The following is a 21642-nucleotide window of genomic DNA, read 5'->3' on the forward strand; positions in this document are numbered from 1 at the left end:
AAAAGGCCAAGATCAAAGGGGAAGGGCTTCATTTGACAGTAAACTCTTCTGTTCCTCATTATAGTCCTTGCCAAGGCTTCTATCATTCTGTGTTAAAAGGAACAAGGATGAGGAATTTGGGCTGTGGCTGGCTGATGAAGCCACGTGCTGACAGACAGTCCTGGAACAGCTACAATTTAATTGTAAACCTTAAAATTAAAAGAAAATCCACTGACTTATAAGAGGGAAAGAGGGTCAACACTAGTGGGGTCAGAAAAACCATTTTCAAGAGCCCTTGGTTTGGCCTAAATTCTATATATAAGATGGAAGGTGAAAGTGTTTGCCATGGAAACCATCAGAGGCAAGATGAGGGAATTCAGGTCTTGGTAAGTGATTCCAGTTCTTGTTGTGGGCACCCAGTGTACTAGGGGAAATAATTGAGGCCTCAATAAATAGGAAATCTGGGGAGGCTATACCTGAGGCTCAATGCATTTTTTTTTTAATATTTTTATTTATTTCTAGGAGAGAGAGAGAGAGACAGCGTGAGCAGGGGAGGGTCAGAGAGAGAGGGAGACACAGACTCTGAAACAGGCTCCAGGCTCTGAGCTGGCAGTCAGCACAGAGCCCAATGCAGGGCTCGAACCCACGAACCGCGAGATCCTGACCTAAGTGAAAGTCAGACGCTTAACCGACTAAGCCACCCAGGCGCCCCAGCACAATGCATTTTGTAAGGGGAAGGATTCCTCACTGAGAATAGGGGATCTGCTTCCCAAACTCTATGGTAGGTAGCTTAGGATATTTTGTATTTGTAGGGGTTAATTTTAACTTTGTAGGGTAGCTCTTTTTTTTTTTTTTACAATAAAACAAAACTTTTAATAAGATGCCCACAGGTGTTTGCTTGTTGTTGTTGTTTTTCCCCTTTCCTGTCTGAGAAAGGACCCTAGCTTGGGTAGCGGTGAGGTGAGCAGCTCTTCTCCTGACTCAGGCAAATCTCTCCCTCTTTTGTCTCTGTTTCTATCATCCAATGGGGATGTGAGATGGAATGAGTGCTTCCTGGATGCACTTTCTAGAAAAGTGAACAAAACTTGGGCATGGCAGTAGGTGGATGGGGTTTAAGTGTCCTAGTACTGAAACGAGTGTGTGCAGGTTAAATTCAAGTTGGCACGCAAAATGCCATACGGCTCCCCAGCTTGAGGGTGCAGAGTGAGGGAAAGCTTGACTCTTGATCCTCACCCCAAATCTGCTTCACTCAGACCATCTCTAAGATTCTTCCCAGCTCTTAAGAGCAGGGCTCTTCTGTGGGCTGTGTGTCCTCTGGAAGTGGCTGTGGCATGACAATTGCATTTTTCCTGGAGAACAAGTTCCCCTGCACTTCTACAGCCCCCTGCACAGGGCTTATTATGGGATGGCACCAGGCTCATTCTTTCAGAGTGAAAGGCTCCCTGTCCATCTGAAGCAAAGCTATTATTCCTTGAGAGGAAAGCCTTGTCATTCTCAATGTGCTTCTCATACGCCTTTTCTCTCTTCATCAACGTGAGCAGGTATTAATCTCACTTAATTCCCTGCAGCTGGCCTCACTTTGCATGGCTGTTTGGGGATAAGGTTCTTTTGTTCCCCTCTTCTTTCTTCTTCGGCAAACAGATTTTCTTTTGAGTTCCGGATGAATGTCATTCCAAGTTTTTGGTGGGAAACAGCCTCTCAGAAACAACTTCTCCTGGGGCAGAGCATTAGACCAGCAAATAGGGAAAAAGCCATTTCCTGTGGTGGTCCTGCAGTGGAGGCCAGGCTTCTGTGTTAACAGAAAGGATTAAAGAGGTGAAGGGGCCCATGTTCAGGTCTGGCTCCATGCTTGTTTGCTGTGTGACCTTGGGAAATCCCTTTATCCTCTCTGAGCTACATTCTGACTGTCTTGCAACAGAGATTTGGGTTTGATTAATGGTTGGCAATGGTTAAGACTACTTTAGAACCTCCTTTTAATGAAAGCTATAGAAACCCAATATGAATCATGTGAAATCACTGCTTTTGTAAGTCATAAAAGTCAAGTGTATCATGTTTTATCCCAGGGTTTCTTAACCTCAGCACTATTGACTTTGGGGGTGGATAATCGTAGAACTCTGTTCTAAGTAGAGTGGTTAGTAGCATCTTTGGCCCCTACTGACTGGATGCCAGTAGCACTCCCCAGGTTTTAATAATAAAATGTGTCATTAGACATTTCCAAATATTTCCTGCAGTGGTGGGGAGGGGTACAAAATTGCCCTTAGTTGAGATCCAATTTTTTTGTTTTGTTTTTTGTTTGTTTGCTTGCTTGTTTTTGAGAGAGAGAGAGAGAGAGAGAGAGTGGAGGAGGGGCAGAGAGAGATGGAGACAGAGGATCTGAAGTGGGCTCTGTACTGACAACAGTGAGCCCAATGTGGGGCTCGAACTCACAAACCACGAGATCATGATCTGAACCAAAGTCAGATGCTCAATCGACTGTGCCATCCAGGTGCCCCAAGAGCCACTGTTTTAATCTAATAAAACAATTTAGAGGTGAGAGTGTCCTTTGAAGTGGGGGTGGAAAGGAGTGTTCTAGATCCATTCTTTGTGGCTCCAGAGGCTGTTCTGATATACCAGTGTTTTAGGAGACAAAGTTTAAAAACTGATAGACTCAAAGCCCCCAGTGTCTCTCAGCCCAACACTTCCAGATGAATCCAGGGTCCTCTCTCCAAGTTAGAATTTTAATCAGAAAGGAGGAGGAGGGGGCTCTTGGGGGGTAACCAGCAGAATCCTTACTGCTCCCAGCTTCCACTTGGGAAGAATATATAACAGTATAAGCTGCTTTTTCTGGGTATCCTCATTTGGACACCTTCTCCAGGAAGCCTTCCACCATAACAACAAAGAGAGAACATGCTCTTGACTCCTGTATCTGTTCTGAAAGGGACCTGTCCATTCTGTTCCACCAAACCGAGCCTTCCCTTCCTACAGGCCCAACCACTTGAGGCTCTTTTGAGATGTTGGCATTAGGACCTAGGGCAGGTACTTGAGCATGAGGATCTCCAGAAAGGCAGGTCGGGCACTCAGTGTGCTTGCCCAGGCTTGGAGTTTGGCAGGAAATAAGTCCATGCTGAGTCATATGCAGTGCCTCTAAAGCCCTTACGGCAGGACCTCTGTCCCAGCCTCCACCTCGTTCTGCCACACCAGCTGTGGGACCTCGGATGAACCTCTGCTTCCTCATCTGCAAAATGCAGCCATCAAGATTTCTTTTACATGATGACTGAGAAGAGTAAATTTAGATTACCTACTTAAATACCTACACAGTGCCAGGCACGCAGCAGTCTCTTAGAAAATAATCACGAGTGTGAAAAAAAAAAAAAGAAAATAATCATGAGTGTGATGATTCCCGTGAAGATTTTGGTGTTGGCACCCCAGCGTGGGCTCCTGGGTCAGGCTATCATCCCAGGAAGCCCCTAGCCTCTCTCATGGTGAGAGAGAGCTGGCCAGGCTGGGACAGAGATCCCTGGGCTCTGGGTGCCCCCCAGGGACACATCCCTTTATGAAGACCTTTTCTTCCATAATTGGAGATGAGGCTTCAATTCTTACTTCTACTCACTGGATCTCAATTTCCTGGCTTAGTGAAACAACCTTATGGGGTCATACGTCCATTCTGCAGGTATTTATAGAGTGTTCATGATGTAGCATTATACTTCATTTGGAGCTTTCCTCCTTTGTTCTTGAGGGTCATTTGCTCTTATTTTGTTTTAATTCTATCTTACCTCAAATAAAAATAGCCATTTTCTTCTGATTATAAAAATAGTACATGCTCATAACTACAGTTTCAAACAATACAGAGAAGTATGAGAAAAGTGAAAATCACTCCAATTTTTGTCTCAAAGATGTTCTCACTCTTGATATCTTGTCGTGGGCCTTTTAGAGGTTCTAGAGGCTCCTACACATGATTTCACATGCACGCACTCAAGGAATGTTCACTGTTTGCTTTTACATTTTAATTTAAGTATAATGGGTAACATGCATATAGAAAGTGCACAAATACTTTAGTGTACAAATCTCTACACATTTTTGCTCATGCAGTCACACCACACAGATCAAAATACAGAGCATTTCCCAGAACACCCGAAGTCTTGCAGTCATTACCCATATCCCAGCTATTCTGACTTCTGTCACCATAGGTTAGCCAGACTGATTTTGAACTTTGCATTATGGGGATTATGCAGTATATACTCTTTTGTGTCTGGCTTTATTAAGTTGGACATTGGAAGATTCGTTCAATTCATGGCCCATAGTAGCACTCTGCTCTTTTTCTTTGCTGTAAACTATTCCGCATTTATTGTGGATATACCACATTTATTCCTCCTACTCATACATTTCTTTTTTTCTACTAATGCCAGACTTTTGAGGTGATTCCAGTTTTTGGCTATTAACAAATAATACTGCTACACATGGTAAGTCAATTTTCTTTCTTTCTTTCTTTTTTTTTTTTTTTGTAAGTTAATTTTCTAACCCTGATGGTAAAGACACCTTGTCATCTCTAAGTACCTCTTGAGCAAAAAGGAAATGTGGAAATATCTGCCCCATGCAGGATCTTGGCTTGCCTGTTGTACATTAAGAGTCTCGGAGGAGATACTCTGTCAAGGTTCTTCCATCAGGAGCTTAAGGGGATTTGGGGATTGTATCTTTATATCCAGACACATGCGTGATCCTTCTCTACTCAAAGGTAGATGTATTATTAGTCAGGGTTCTCTAGAAGAACAAACCCAGTAGGATATATGGAGATACGGATCTCTCTCTCTCTCTCTCAGAGGGAGGTGGGGGGGAGAGAGATAATGATTGCAGGTCATTGGCTGTGGAGGTGAAGAAGGCCCATGGTCTGCTGTCTGCAAGCTAGAGAACCAGGAAAGCCAGTGGTGTAATTCAGTAGCAGTCCGAAGGCCTGAGAGCTAGGGTAGCCAGTGGCTTAAGTTCCAGTCAGAGTCCAACAGTCAGGAGATGAGAAGATGTCTCAGCTCAAGCAAAAAGCAAATGTGCCCATCCTCCATTTGCTTTGTTCTATTCAGGCCCTCAACAGATTGGATGATGCCCACCCACATTGGTGAGGGCAATCTTTTTACACAGTCTACTCATTAAAATGCTAATCTCTTTCAGAAACACCCTCACAGACACTCAGAAATAATGTCTTACTAGCTATCTGGGCACCCTTTCATCCCTTCAAGTTGACACATAAAATTAACCATTGCAGCAGGCTTCCTTAGGACCTGCCCCTTCCATTTGGGTATTGGCTGACATTTCGTAAGTGAAACAAAATAACTTTATCTTGCCCTCACTCTAACCCTGGGTCACTTAGAGGTCTCAGGACCATTTCTTCCCCTTCCAGAAAACCTCTGCTCCTGGCCCCCAGCCCTGGAGGTGCCTTGGCCTTTTGGCCAGACTAAAGAATAGATCACGACCCCTGGCCCCCTCCTCCCCACTTCCTGCTGATTCTCTCCTCCCCACTCAAAGTGCTTTGTTTCCCATTGAGGATAGCAGGCAGTGGTCTCTGGCAGTAGATGCTTTTGGCATGGGCCTGGGCAAGCAGAGCACTTAGCAGTCCCCTGGCGACACAAGCTGGAGAAGAGCTTTCTGCACACATGTGAGCAGGAGGGCCTTACACAGGCCCCTGAGGTGGGGCCTGGAGAGGTGGGGGCTGCTGGAGGCATTTGGGAATGCTCCTGGGGCCCCAGCTAACAGAAAATCTTCCCTCCCAAATTCATTCCCTGAGATGATCGCCACTCCTGAGGCAGGCAGAGTAGGAGTTAAAAAAATAACCACAAAAACAAAACAAAACAAAAAAACAGCCTTCCCTAATAGAGTTTTACTTTCAAATGCTGACTCTGCCATTCAGCATCCAGGACCTTGGGCAAGATAATGACTTTTTGAAGCCACAGTTTTGTCATATTTAAAGTGAGGATAAACCCTATCTCCCAGGGTTGTCATGGGGATGAAATGAGACAATGCATGTCATACTTTTGCTCCACAGTCCTTACGCATTGTAAGGTCAGCACCGTGGGGGAGGAAAGTGAGAATCCTCTATCCTCTATGCAGAGAAGAGTGGTCAGGAGTCAGGAGCCATGGTGCTGGTGTGAGCCCTATCCCCTCTAACCCTCGGTGTCCACATCATGCTGATGAGGAGGCTGCCTTTGGTCATCTCTGAATCCCTCCTAATTGTAATTTTCTTGACATCTGTGTATCCATGATTACTGCTTCCAAAGACAAATTTGCAATGTAAGGGAATGGGTTAAACAGACTTAGAAGTCTGGGAACTAAATACTTAGCTCCCCTAAGCCTTAATTCTCTCCTCTATAAAATGGAGTAGTAATACCCACTTCATAGGTAGGAAGATTAAATAAAATAACGTATATAAAGCACTCAGCACTGCAGAAGTCACGATAATAATAATGAAACAGTCAATATTACATAATAATTACATAATATTAATATAACTTATACATAATTTAAATATTTCCTCCAGTCCCCAGGAGTTGAATGTTTAAAGCTTAATTCCCACGACAATCATTGAGAGCAAAGGAGTGTGTTGTAATGTAACTACCCCAGACTAAGTCCAAAAGTGTCATGTTTATAATTATAATTTATAATTATTGTTTATAATGCTAAGGTAGGATGTAGGGCTCTCACTCCACACAAGTGGTGGGAAAGCTTAGCCTGACCTTTTTCTGCGTTCCCTAACCCCCTCCCTGGTTCTGCAGATTGGGTCATAATCCCTGGACCATAAGCCCACGAGATGGCATGGGTTAGGGGCAAAAGGTTTGCAGGGCCACCTACTTCTCAATCACTGGTCCTCAGAGGGGCCACCATCCATCAGCCAGTGGCAGTTTAGGCCCAGAAGACCTATGCCTTTTGTGAATTATATTTGGGGCATTGGACTTGGCTATTTGCATGATGGCTTATAGGGTCTTGTGCCTGGGTACGTGTTACCATTCCAACTCGGGGTCTAGGACTCCTCTCATCTCCAGCCAGGAAGTATGATGCAGATCCTCTCTGTTCAGGACTCAAGTTCCTCCTTCTCCCCTCTCTCCTCCACCGTTCTCTGCCCCTTCTGGCATCCACCATTCTCTGTTCCTTCTGGGGCATGGCCTTTTGGAAACAACAGTTTCCGAAATGTTTGCCAAGTATTGATTCTTTTTCTGCCTTGCTACATGCTTTCTATCTTATCATAAGCAGCTAAGAGCACACTAGAGATACAACATTCTATCTCAAAAGTTTTAGAGGTTTTTTTTAGGCAGCATCTAACATCTACATACCAACTTATGTCTCAGTTATATATTGCTGTGCAACAAAACACCCCAGAACATAGTGGCTTCAAAAAATAATCATTTATTCAGCTCAAGTTTCTGTGGGTCAGCAGTTTGGTCTGGGCTTACTCAGGCAGTTCTGTTGATTTTAGCTAGCCTGACTCATGCATCTGGTCTGCTGTCAGTCACCTAGGAGACGCCACCATCGGCTGGAGCGATGGGAACACTGGGGCCCTGACTCCCATCATCCAGCAGGCTAGCCAGACTGGCTCACACATGGTAATTGCAGGATTCTAAAGGGCCACAGAGAAGCCAACCCATTATACAAGCACTTGTCAATTCTTTACTTGTATGGCATTTGCTGTTGTTTCAGTGTCCAAAGCAAGTCACATGATGAAGCTCAGCATCACTGTAGAAGAAGAATCAATGCCAAGGGTGTGGATATAGGTAGGTGTGGACAAATTTGAGCCTTTCCTGCAATAATCTTCCAGAACACCTTCTCACTCCTTACCCCCTCCTTCTAATAAGGGTTGAAACACTCTTTCTTCCTTGACATAGTCCCACAATCTTTTGGGGTTAGGTATCACAGTTTAAAGGTCAAAGAGGAAGGATACTGTGTGACCCACCCTCAGGGCTGTGGAGAGGACCAGGCTAGGAGCGGGGAGCTCCCTGATGAGGAGCCCTGAAGCCATTGGTGAACTGCTATGAGTGCAAGGGTGAAAAATAAGTGGGTATCTGCCATGTTGCCTCAGATTAATCATCTTCCTTCTCTGCACACCATCTCAGTCCAAATTTCAGTTGGGGCAATTACCACGTTATGTCCTCTATTAGAGTTACCTGCACTCACACAGTAACTCCCTCACCTAGATCTAGGCTCTCGAAGGTGAAATCTATGCCTTATTTTTCTCCCACCCTCCTGCCCACAGAGTTTTGCACATATTAGTTTCTCAGCAAAGTTCACAGGAGGTCCCAACACTCTCCAAGGATGTGAAGAGAGATCATATTTTGAAGGATTACCTTCTCCTGCATTCCTTGTACCTATTTGTCTCTTTCCCCATCCAGTCCATGAGGCCATTCTGCATTCTTTGCCTCAAGGAAGGATGGCATGGCATAAAGTAGCCCAAATGGGAATCAGTTTTGAACTTCTGAAGTTCAAGAGCCTTAGCCTTCAGTAGCTGGAGAAGATGCATGCTTGTGAACATTATTAAGTTTGAAATTTCTGGGTCAGCAGATGCCAGGAGTTTGTTTGTGCCTTGACATCCTCCTCCAGTCCAAATCCACTGCAATGACAGACAACACAGAAAGAGAACCTTGGGAAGGTGGAGTTCTGCTCAAACTCCAGACCAGAAAAGGAGCAGAGACAAAGAGCAGTGAGCCGGGAGGGAGCTGCAAGCTTAGATCTGAAAACAGCGGTGATGGCAGGTAATTCCACTCTACAAGGTGGTGCTGGGTACTCAGTAGAGAAATTCAGTTCACTTAGAGAAAAATAGAGCCTCATTTCTTGTGCTCCCGCATTTGTAGAGTGGGATTCACACACACTCATCTCCGTGCAGACAGTGTAGTACACCTGGACACTTACTGATTCTTTCCTAGTGGAAATCAGAGAGACCTCACCCGCACTGGTGAATGGGCTTGTGCTATTGATAGAGAGCTGTGCCATTCCAGGAACTGCCCGGTGTGTTTTCAGGGCTGTCGCCTGAGCTCAGGGTTTGGCCACAGGTATAAAGATGAAAAGCAGACTAAACCCAGTGGTTGACTTTTAGAGCACATTCAGTGCAGAGGGCAGATGTGGAAGTCAGCAAAGTATCCTGTCCAGCCGGCTTACCAGCATGTAAGCTATAATAACAGTGACCCAGGCTTGACAGTGAGTGAATCCAGAAATGGCCTTGACTTCTGACACTCAGCAAAATCCTTAGAAATGAGACCTTGCTGATTTATCTTTCAGCCAGTTGTTGAAATATAATTTACCTAGAGGCAAAGCGTCAGTGTTCAGCTGCATACATCTTTACATAGGTTGACACCCATGTAATCACCAGATTGAGACACAGAACATTTGCATAACCCCCCAAAGCTCCCATGCCCCTTTCTACTCAGTTCTCCCCACTGACATGACCACTATTCTGACTTCTGTCACCAAAGGTTAGTTTTGCCTGTTGGTGTCTGGCTTCTTTCAATCAAGAGAATGTTTCTGAGATTCATTCACATTGTTGTACATTTCAGCAGTTTTATTTACTTTATACAGCTGAGTGGTGGTATTCAGTTGTGTGAACATACCAGTTTATCCATTCTCCTTTCGATGAACATTGGTCTCTAGTTTGGTGTTATTATGAACAAAGCTACTGTAGACATTCTTGCACAAGTCTTTTTGTGGACATATACATTTATTTCTCTTCGAAGTATAATTGCCCAGTCACAGGGTTGGTGAATGTTTACCTTATTAGAAAGTGACATCCAGTTTTACAAAGTGGTTTTACCATTTAAACCTCTCTCTCCTAGCAGTGGATACTCTGCATCCTTGCCAATACATGATATAATTAGTTCTTTTTTTCTTTTTTCTTTTTAGCCTTTTTGGTGGGTATATAATGGTACTCACTGTGTGTTTAATCACATTACCCTGATGGCTAATAATATGGAATACCCTTTCATGTGCTTATTAACTATTTGGTTAGGTTCTTTTGTAAAATGCCGCTTAAGCCTTTTGCCCAGCTTTTAAAATTGAAGTATGATTAACATAGAACACCATGCTAGTTTTAAGTGTACAATATAGTGATTCGATTTGTACACAGTGTGAACTGATCATCACAGTAAGTAGAGATACTATTCATCACCACCCATAGTTACAAAATGTTTTTTCTTGTAATGAGAACGGTTAAGATTTACCCTGTTACAATCTTTCAAGTATGCAGTACATATGGTTAACTATAGTCAACACACGTACATTGCATCCTTAGGACTTATTTATTTTATAACTGACTGTTTGTATCTTTTGACCCTCTTCATCCATTTTGTCCATCCCTCCGTGATACATTTGTATTCTATTTGATTTATCATTTCCTTTCGGCCTGGAAAACATCCCATAAGGTTGGTAGTAATGTTCCTACTTTCATTACTGACCTTAGTGTTTTGAATCTCTTCTCTTTTGGGTCTCTGGAATTCTGGAGTACGTCCTTGCTAACTGTAGCACAGAATTATATGCAGTTTGAGAAGCTTGTATTGGAGTGTTACTGTGTCCTGGTTGAAAAGAAAGGCTAGATCATGGCCACCAAATGACCATGCATCTGAAATTTCCCATGATGAGCTGGGTCCCGGCTACAAATTCCTTTAGAGAAGGATTGAGGGAATGATTATTATATTATATATTATATTATATTTTTATATTATAATATATATATATTTGTAGTGGCATGGCATAGTTCTTCTTTAAGAGGACTCAGAATCCTTTTAATCAATGGACTGGAGGAAGGCACTTGTTGGGATGAGCACTGGGTATTATATGTAAACTAAATTGACAATAAACTATAAAAAATATTTAAAAGATGGACTCGATAAGTTTGAGAAGTGGTTTATTTCTTTTTGAAAATTTTTTCTCAACATTTATTTATTTTGGGGGGGGCATAGAGAGAGAGGGAGAGAGCACAAGCAGGAGAGGGCCAGAAAGAGAGAGGGAGACACAGAATCTGAAGCAGGATCCAGGCTCTGAGCTGTGAGCAAAGAGCCTAACATGGGGCTCGAACCCATGAACCCTGAGATCATGACCTGAGCTGGTCAGATGCTTAACCGACTAAGCCCCCCAGGTGCCTCGAGAAGTGATTGTTTAGATCTGGAAACATCTGATAAGGCATTATGATCTTTCACTGTTATGGCTGACATCCAACTTCTGCTCACCAGCTCTTGGCTTTTTCTAGTTTAACAACTGAAGCAATAGTCAAGTTGGCTGCCTACTTATCTTATTTCTAGAAATACCATGGTCTATTAAGTCACTGTCATAGATCTCAGTGGGACAAGGCACCCTGGTTGCCACTCTGTCTCTGCCATCCACGTGATAATTTCAACCATATCTCTGGTGGTTATGTCTGAGGCACTACTTGGCTTCTGTTATTCCAGATCCATTCACATTGATTGAATCTGAATGAAGCCTATTTTCATGGTAGTATTGCTTACTGTCAACCCTTACTTACCAAGAATTGTCACCATTGGGCTTCTCAAAGATACAGGTGCCCTCTACACTGGTGCATTGCTCACTACCTTAGTGAAGAGAGCTTCTGGACACTCCTAGTAAATATCACCAGGTGGTGAGTTCCCTTACTCTAGGAAATAAATTTATTCTAAAAGACCCATACCCTGAACCTTCTGATCACTTTATCAATACTTGGCCATGGCAATTCTAGCATTTCCATCTCATTTATCATGTTCAAGCTTCAAGAAGTCATGCCTGCAGTATATTAGACCAGCTCGAGACATTCTTTCAGGATAATAAGTCCTGAGTCATGAGAATGTGCTGTTGTGTTAATAAATTCTCTCCTGTCCAGTCTTATCTTCTGCTCCACCTTTCAGGTCCACCACCCTCAGGATTCACTCCCGCACATGTTTTTCTCAGTTATTATCAGGACATATTGGCCATGTTAAGCAATTAATTCAGTGAGAAAACTATTTCCTCCCAGAGAAGGGAGTATATTTCCTTGTTCAAGCTCTGCTGAAACCTGGCTTTCATGACTGGCCAAGGGTAATGCATGAAATCAGCTGATCTTTAAGAAGAAAAGCATTTTCATGTGAGACACATATCACACATCCAGGCTGCTGTCCTCTAGTAAGAAGGAGAAAGTGGCTTCTGCTAGTTTGGAGAGTTTAGGTGAATCTGGGTGTTCATGGCTCTCAAACACATCCATCCACATGTCTCCACCCCAGGTCTCCATGTCCTAATCATCTTACCTGGACCCTGGCTTTAGTATAGGAGATCTTCCACAGCTATGCATTCCACCTCCTTTGTAGCTCTCTCACTCTTATGGTTGAATCTTGGGTCTCACTGTGGTTCAAGGAGATAAGTTTATCTTTTTTTTAAATTTTTTTATTTTTTTAATGTTTTATTTATTTCTAGGAGAGAGAGAGAGACAGCGTGAGCAGGGGAGGGTCAGAGAGAGAGGGAGTCACAGACTGAAACAGGCTTCAGGCTCTGAGCTGGCAGTCAGCACAGAGCCCAATGCGGGGCTCAAACCCACGAACTGCGAGATCACGACCTAAGCAAAAGTCGGACGCTTAACCGACTAAGCCACCCAGGCGCCCCATGAGATAGGGTTATCTTTAAAAGCTGCCAGGAAGCCTTCCAATTTTCACTCTGTGTTGATAGCTGATTGACCAGAACCTATCATTTTTTTCCCAAGGTTTCCAAGGCAGTTAATGAAATCCAGCCAACACTACAACCATTTATAATTAGCTTAGCCTCTATACCTTAGAGATGCTGGGGTTAAGGCATACCTCCATGGTGCCCCTCCAGCTGGACCACATCCCACCCCATCCCAAGTCTTTATGACATGATGCTGTCTGAATGGTGAGTGATTCACTCACAGAATCCCACTAACAATCTACTTCCTAGGTCTCCTTCTGGTGCCCACTGACTTAGTTTTGTTCCCAGAGAGCAGAGCTTGGGTCTGGGAGAGGAGAGAGAAATGAAAGAAAGAGTGCATTACTGACACTGCTGCTGTGAGCAATGAGAATCCAGTTTCTCTACAACCTTCTGCCTCCTCAGCAGCACACAGAATGCCTTCAGAGGCTGGTGTGTATATCTCCCAGGTCTCATGCTTGACAGGGTTACTCCTGGGTTATTCTAATTCCAATCTCACTTAAAGTCAGAGGGGATATTTGTGACAAGGGAGAAGGCCCTGGGGCAGAAAATAGAAAGTCATATGGCCCACCCATGCTTCAAGTGCTGTGCTGTCAGTGCAAGGTGAGGCTGAGCCTGCACAGAACTGTCCATGGCAGCTGTGACTTAAAGCAGAAGTGGCCTGAGGTTATGTGACCAGGAGACGAGTGATATTAGCATCGTCATCATCATCATCGTTTGTGGCCAAACCAGCCACAGAACTAGGATGGAGCATTGTAAATAGTATAATAGAGACATCAACAAAGTGCACAGGAGGAAAGGAGAAAATGATTGTAACTTTGAGAATAAGGGTCTCTGCACAGAGGAGGTGGTATTTCTGTGGGGTCTTGAAAGACAAGTAGGATTTTACCAGGTGAAGAAATCAAGGCAAAACGTTCCAGGAGAGGAAAATGTAATTAACAAAGGATGGTTGCCAATGGAGTGCAGTGATGGTACCCACAGTGATGGGAATAAATGATGGTGGTGTGATGATGAGGTTGTAGGGATGGGGGGGGAGGGTGAGGTGATGGGGTACAGGAATGGGGTAAAGTGATGGGGCTCTACGGAAGGGGGTGGCGTGATGGAAGCACAGTGATGGGGGTGCAGTGATGTGGGTGCTCTGATAGGGCACAGTGATATGCGTATGCTGATGGGGTGCAGTGAGGCATCCATGTGGAATGGCAGAATGGAGCCAGATGGGAAAGGATTTGAACATCCTGTTGAAGCATTTGAGTTGAGCAGCAATGTGAGGTGGGTTTGAAGAAAGGTTATGGGAAGGAAGCTCAAGGGTACCCAGTTCCAGGCCCATGTTGGGTGAGAGGGGGATTGCCCCCTGTGACCCGAGTCCATCCCAGAACATCCTCCCTTTGTTTTGTCCACCTGCAGTCCAGTCTCCACCCAAAGCCACTGGTAGCAGGGTCAATTAGCATAAGTTTTAAGCCAAAGCCGAGCCTCAGACTGAGGTCCTCTCTCATTCTGGTTTCTCCCGCAGGGTTTCAGCAGAGCAGTCTGGGAGGACAGAGAGAGCCCATCAAGGGTCTGTGTCTTGGGGGCCATTCAGGCCACTGGTCTGTACTACTGATGGGAACATCAAGGTCCAAGGAGGTGATGTCATGTGGTTACTCAGCTTCCTAGAAGATTAAATGATTTTTTAATGGCCAAGAACTGCAGAAGTCAGTCATGCTCCCTAACCTTCCTGTTGCTCTTCATTCCTGCTTCTTCCTCCTCTCTAAATGGCAAAGCCTGCAGTTTGGAGCCAGGAAGTCTGGGCTCAAGTCCCAGCTGTGCTGACTCCTCAGCCTTGTGATATTTGACAATTCATCTAACCTTGCAGAGCCTCAATTTTCTCACCTGCAAGATGGGAATAATGGCATTAGATAAGGTAATGGCTGCAAAACGTTTAGCCCAGGTTCTGATAGCCTACAAAGCATTCCATAAATGAAAACTAGTATCTTTATTACAAGCCATATTAGTTTCCCAGAGTGCATACCCTGTCCATTTGGGGGCACCTGAGATAATTAGAGGTGGCACCTTGAGAGAAGAGCAAATATTAGATATGCAGTTAGAAAGTCATGCCTTCTACCATTCTCTTTCAGTGCTGTTTGTAGAAAAAATAGAATCAGTTTGATCACAGCATGTTTCTTTTTAAAATCTTTTTTAAAGTTTATTTATTTATTTTGAGAGAGAGAGAGAACATGAGCTGGGGAGGGACAGAGAAAGGGGGAGAGAGAGATTCCCAAGCAGGCTCCACACTGACAGCATGGAGCTCCATGCGGGGCTTGAGAGAGCTAACCATGAGACCATGATCTGAACCTAAATCAAAAGTTGGACCCTCAACTAACTCAACCAACTGAGCCACCCAGGCACCCTGCAACATGCTTCTTATATGTATCTATAACACTTACTAGTTCTTCTTTTTAACGAAGAGAGAACTTATCCCCCACCACCATCACACATAACCAACCCCCCCCCCGCCCCGCCCCATGGTTAATGGTAGATATTTACATCAAGTTCCCTCTGGTAAATTCAGTCCTATTCAATAATTTAAACAATCTCTTTAAGTAAAATAAGCTTTTTCAAATAAATGCATGGCCTCAGATTTGCTTCCCATCCTCCCCCCTCCTCTCCAAGATGGTGTCTGGATGCATGAATTGGGGGAAGCGTATGTGACCACATAAGAAGCATGGAGAGAGTGAGTCTTAGCATTGTTGAGCTGTCCACAGCAGCTTCCCTGTGCACCAAGTTCCTGGGAAGATGATGAATTCTAACATGGCGAGTTTGTGGTCTATCCTGTTGTCTTGGTCAAAGCCCATGGATCCTAAGTGACTCAGTGCCCCACCTTGGCTCTGAACAGCACTCAGCACTGTGCTCCACCCAGGTCAGGTTGTGGTTCACTTTGTCCCTAAGCCCAGGACGCACCTCTGTGGGTCCCCTGATCTCCTTCCTATCCAGTTCCTGACCATATTCTCAAGTACGCTGATCCAGGGTAAGCAGGAGCATCACCCGAGGTCTCTCTTTGCCCAACCTCTTCTACTCGGTTGTGGCTGCCACAGTCTAGTTTAAGGATTTGGGGCACCTCTGTGGCAGTCTCCTTCTGGAGAAACAAGTCTGCCTTCAACTTCCCTGTCTGGCACGCCTCCCACTGTGAGACGTAAGTCTAAACGGGGACTCAGGGCACCTGGTATCGCTCCTTGTTTTTCCTACCGTTGTTCCCTTCTCCTTCCCAAGATCCATGGTGCAGGAGGGGCAGATTCTCCACTCTGTCCTATTTTGGGGTCCTCTACACCATACTCTATAGCTTTACTATGGTTGCCAGAGGTGGGGGATGATTTTGCAGTATAGGAATACAAAATATATGGGTTTATTCCTTTCAAAATACTATCTCCATTGCATTAGCTATATACAAATTTCTTGATAATAAATAGTTTTTTTAAGTCAATTGAAGGAAACATTTTGGGTAAATGAATAGTCAAGTTAGTAGTGGGAATGGTACAAACTGTGAAGTTACAAGGTCAATGACGAAACACCAGGACCCACTGAAGAAGCTGTGATGGATACGTAAATGGAAAAGACCTTTTTGTCGAGGAGGAAGGCAATCCTATTCACAGATAATTAGGAGGCAAGAAGGTCCAGGAAAGCAAAGCTCTAAGGAGTTCAGGAGGATCTAAGAAAGGTTCTTGAAAGAGATGGGTGTTGAATTGAGCTTTAAAGGGTAAGAAGCTAGAGAAGAAAGGCATCAGCCTGTGTGTGGGGCAGGGGGTTGTACAATAAGAGCACACGTGAAGGCACTTTAAACACCATTGAATGAGCAATGGTATAGAGAATTCATATTTTATATGACAGAGTTACAAGGCAGGGAAAATCTTTTTGGTGGCAACTAAGGAGGGCAATAGCAGGGAGACAGTCTCAGTCTCAAGACTGTAGACAAACTGGATATCGCAGACTTTCACTGGCAGGGAGATGCTATGTTGAGCTGGCAAAGCTTGTGCCTTCAGAGCCGCTTACTTGCCCTGCCGACAACCTTTTTCCTCATCTCAGAAACTTGTCCACCTCTCCACGTTCTGGGTTCTTCTAGCCTCATAGTCAGCTCTGGAAACCTCACTCAGGCTTGGGTCTCTGGAATTTATAATCCTAAAATGTCTGCACAAATCTTATCATAACACGGGAACACTGAGGCCCAGAGGAAAGAATGGATTTGTTCAAGGACACCTTTAATTCTGAGGAAGGGTCAATAGAGAACCTGGGTCTCTGTAAATGGTCTCAAGGCCATGGTCAAGGATGTGCAGCTGCTTAGGGCAGCCATACCTGGAAGGGCCTGCTTGGAAAGGCAGGGAAAAAGTTGCCTTTTTTTAGGCAGCTTTTTAAAGAGCCTTGGCGGGGGTAAGGGGGGGGGGGTTCTTAACAAGCTAGGGTTAGATTCCAATCTAGCAAACACCACTGACCACCCAATGTCCCACCACCTATGTCCCAGACCCAAGCTAAGGGCTTTGATGTCTAAAAAGCTCTAAGTTCTTGAACCTAGCAGCAGCCACCATGTCTATGGTGGCATGCTTAATGTTTGGGTATGCTTAATGTTTAACCTAAATGAGTAAACTCTGCAGGCACTCTAGAAACATTTTAGAAATTCCCACACCATCCCCATTCCTCTCCCAGGATTTGTGGTCCCTTCAAAGGTGGGCAGTTTGAACGTCTAGACATCTGGTATAGGCAGTCCCTTCCTCCCTCTCCCCTCAACATCCTACGTAGGGTCTGCTCTCCACAGCTGTTCACTGGATTTCAGGAGCAATTTGAGGGGTTTTCAAGGTTTATTTGAGGCATAAGTGATTTTTGCTGAATTAAGAATCAAAGCTTCAGAATGGACTCCACTCAATTCCTATTTCCAGAATTCCTGGCATTGTCAGTGGCGTATCAGAAATGGAGCCAGAGTTGGGGTAAAAGGTACATTATTTACTGGAGGACTTATATCCTGCAAAGGCTTACAGAACACCTGCCTTGAGCAAAATGCATCCAGAAGCCCCTTGCTCTGACCTTGAGGAAGACTTTCCTTGCCCCTTGTGCAGAGTTCTGTATCCAGCAGGCTCCTAATATGTGCTTGTGACAACCTTGCTTCTCTCAGGAGGTAATTACTCTGGGAAACCTATGTGTTAGATTGATGCTTCTAGAAACCCCTATGGATTCAGTTCCTGCCCCTATATCTCTAGGGGGCGGCAGAGCAGAAAAACAATTATCAGGAAGTACCCCAGATAGTTCTGATTCTGCTCACCCAGCCCCAAGCATTTGGAGAGCCCCATCCTGGGCCCTTTACCCCGAGAGCAGCATGGACTCTGCCGGGAGCAGGATGGTAATGCTTCTGGGTCCCGAGCCAGATCTTCTTTGACCCACCAGCAGCGCAGCGAGAACCCAGAATGTTAAGGACAGACTCCAGCAGAACCATGTATAGTAACTTCATCTCTCTGGGCTTTTCTCCTCATATTTACACGGGGTGCTGGGTCTAGATCAGAATTGCAGCCAGTGTAAGTACTGCATTGAGCTTATATCATGACTTTGAAGAAGTGAGGCCTCATATAAAAATCAAGAGAGATCATAGGCTTCTGGTTTGGTGTACCTACATTGTCATAAGCCAAATGTTTACTGGAGTTGAGAAGCCATTGCCCCTTCAGGACAGGGCATGTGCTATCCAGCTGTCCATGGTCCACACTGCTTCCCATTGATCTCTTGGCCAGCTTCACTCACTGCTTGTTTGCTGCCTTCCTGACCCCTGCAGGCATCAGAGCTGAGGTCTTTGACTTACATGATCCCAAATGTCTTTTCTGCTTGTATCATCCCATGAGCCCAGAGCCTACCATATTATCCTTCACCAGCTCTCTAGTTAACCATCAGCTTCTCCTTATGTAAATCAGAACAGGAAATTCTTGCTTGGCCAATTCCTCTCCACATCTTGGTCTGATGCCTTTCTCCATCAGCTCTGCACCCTGTGTCTGCCTGCTCAACATTTGTCTCCTAGCAAGAAGCCCTTTCTTATCCCTGACGGAAGCTCTGTGAGGCCAGCTACGGCCGTGGATGTGCGGGAAGTTCAGGCGGGCCAGCTGGATGAGTGGGGTGTGGGTGCACCCGGGCCAGACCCTGCTCTGGACTGCTTGGGTCCTTGCAGCTGTCACTGAGGGTGAGACACCCAGTGGGAGAGGAGGGCCCTCCGGACATGGGGTAGGGAGATTTCCTTATCTTGGGGGATTTTGTACTAGTGCAAAACAAACTTATTTCTCAGAGGTCTCATGGCTCATAGAAAGCCATGTAGTGACCTTAGGGCACCTGACCGATGTCCTGGAGGTACTGAAAGCCCCCTAACAGAGTCTCCTTTGTGGGCCTGGGTATTGCACAGAAGACCCGGGTCCTCTCCTTGGGGTGCTCATACCTGGGGTGCTTGCAGGGCCCTCTGTCCTGGGCACTGGGGAGGGGCAGAGGACAGAGCCCATGCTTTGTAGTACTGGCTGCCCAGATGGGACTTCCACTGTTACGTGACATTAGAGCAGGTAGCGCCAAGACACCTGAGTCCTGCTAAGTAAATAGCTGGGCAGTGACCTTCTCAATGCTCTATAGTCTATGTGGAAACCAAGAAGCTTGCACTCTTGGTTGCCCAAAATGCCATCCTTATATCCTGGAGGTGGATGACCTGATGTCAGGTGGCATCTGCATGAGGACTTTTTATTTTTCATTTTCAGTGACATCTGTTTATTTTCCTGCATATTCAAAAGCATATACTTTGCAACCAAAGCATATATGAAAATGACCGACATACAGGGGACTCTGGGTTAGATGACTTTGTGGGATCCCAGGATCTGCAGAGCCTGGCATCCGTCAGTTCCAGAGTAAGAGAAATCTGTGCTGCAGAAGGGAGAGGCTACCTGCTCCCCTGGGTGACCGGAAACTGTTGTGGGCTGGTGCTATGCTCTCAGTAGAAACTAAGTCGGTGTTCTGATGCAGGTGGCAATCTTGAAGGAAGGAGTGGACATGGGTTCATTGAGAGGGAGTCTGGATACTTCCTGTCGCACAGTGGCTGGGCCAACGAAGAGTGCCCCCACTGAAGGGAAGCTCCTAGTTGGGCTTCTTCTGGGTCTCTACCCAGCCAGCATCTGATTCCTCCCTGTCTGTCCCCTCAGGGCCAGCTGCTGACTCACCAGTGAGGAACACCAGGCTGGGATGGGTGCGGGGGAAGCAAACCACTGTGCTGGGAAGCACCGTGCCTGTGAGTGTGTTCCTCGGGATCCCCTATGCTGCACCCCCTCTAGGGCCCCTACGATTTAGGCAACCAAAGCCTGCATTGCCCTGGAATGACTTCCAAGATGCCACGTCCTACCCTAAATTGTAAGAGCAGGCTCGGTCCCATGGGTGGAATGTGAACTGGGAGTGGGGACAGAGCACTGGGGGGGAATAAAGGTCATTCGCCCCCTCCCGGGAAAGGTGGGGGAACAGGGAGGACGGTGGGGGGGCTACGCAAGTAGACAAGGGCTTCAGTAATCCCATGGCTCCCCAGCTGGCTGAACAGCGGAGTCGCTGGTGGTGGTGTTCCAACATGCAGATTCTTGAACTTCCTAAATTGGCATCTCCAGAGATTCACTGAAGTGTCTCCAGGGATTCGTGGACCAATCAGGTTTGGCAGCCACTGTGATGGACTTCCCGAGTCTCTGTCCACGAGTCCGTGTCACCTCTCACCCAGGCTTAGGCTCCAGGATCCAGACTGGCTGAGGGCTTTAGGGTGAAGAACCACTTGCAAGAGATTTCAGCTCTAGCTCTCTGTGCCCAACGCAGGGAGATCCAAAAACACCTGTGGAATAGACGCGTGTGTCCTGGGTCAGGAGCTCCCAGACACTGCAAACTTTCGAGCTGAGGTGGGTGAATCCTGAGGAGGACTTGAGCATAGCTTGAGAGGGGAGGCTTGAAACCCCCCGAGAATCTTCTGACACTCAGGTTTTATGACGTCCTCAGTTTGGGCCACACTGGTTCCTGGCCTTGGGGTCCCAGGCAGGAGTACCCTGGTGCCAGGAAGTGCCCTACGCCACAAAGAAAACCCCACGTGGCCCAGGGACTGAGGACACTAAGCTGATACTCATCTGTTCATTCATTCAGTTATTCGTTCAACTCATATCCATTAAAAGCCAGCTCAGTAACTTCCTCTCTCTTAGGCTCTGGGGGACGCCACAGTGGGTTGGTTACAGCTGCTCTGAAGGAACCTGTGGGCTGGTGGGGATGGTAGGGGTGGAAATAATAACCATAATTAAAATATGGAGTGATAAGGGCAACCTTAGGGGATCACAGAAGGGTGCTGAGAAGGAACAACCTAGCCTCGCCTTGGGGGGAGGTCAGAGGTGCCTGTATTGAAAGCAGTGAGGCCTCTATTTCTGATAAACATACAAAAGGGCAAAAAGGCATAAGCACTTGCCTGGGGGTAAATTTGCAGTGGTGATTTCCCATCACCCAATCTGTACACTATTTTATTTTTAAAAAACCAATTAACATTAATGGAGCTCTGAGTACAGTAGAAATCACATATATAGACTCCCTCAATCTTACTGCATAGCAAGCAGGCTCAGTACCAGGGGCTATAAAGTACTGAGGTGACTAAAACAGAGTCCTAGGCTTTAAGCTGCTCATGTTTGAGTTGCAGAAGATGGTAACACCCATGTACATGCCCAGGAGAACTTCTAGGAAAGAACATAACATGTATAGGTGTTTCTAAAGAAGAGTTGTGGTCTAACTGGAGAAATCACAGAAGGCTTCTTGGAGGAGGTGGCACTTGCATTAAATTGATAGAAAGGGAAGAACATGAGCAAACAAATATGAGGAGAGAACAGTCTGGGCACAGGGACCAGCTTGAGCAAAGGTTCGGACCCAGGAATCTCCTTGGACATCTACCTCCATTGGTTCTTGGTAGAAAAGTCTAGAGATGTCCTTTAGTTCCTTGGGTGCAGAAAAGGGATCTGCTAGAGCTAAACCCTTGATAATGCACCCCAGTGTCTTGTCCTCTAG

The 21642-nt window shown here is 45.6% G+C and overlaps 1 protein-coding gene across 2 annotated transcripts in view; it reads left to right on the top strand.

Moving 5' to 3' along the window:
- Positions 1–18708: 18708 nt before the first annotated feature.
- The window catches only part of CES5A (carboxylesterase 5A), a 30488-nt gene continuing 27554 nt past the window's right edge, over positions 18709–21642 (top strand). For both annotated transcript variants that reach the window (XM_039242046.1, XM_039242055.1), the window contains exons 1-2: positions 18709–18781; positions 19776–19980. In XM_039242046.1, the coding sequence (XP_039097977.1) occupies positions 18709–18781; positions 19776–19980 (278 nt within the window). The remainder of the gene's footprint in view (positions 18782–19775; positions 19981–21642) is intronic.

This window comes from Hyaena hyaena, unplaced genomic scaffold, assembly GCF_003009895.1.
Source record: "Hyaena hyaena isolate Hyena2069 unplaced genomic scaffold, ASM300989v1 scaffold_7, whole genome shotgun sequence".
NCBI classification, from domain to species: Eukaryota; Metazoa; Chordata; class Mammalia; order Carnivora; family Hyaenidae; genus Hyaena; species Hyaena hyaena.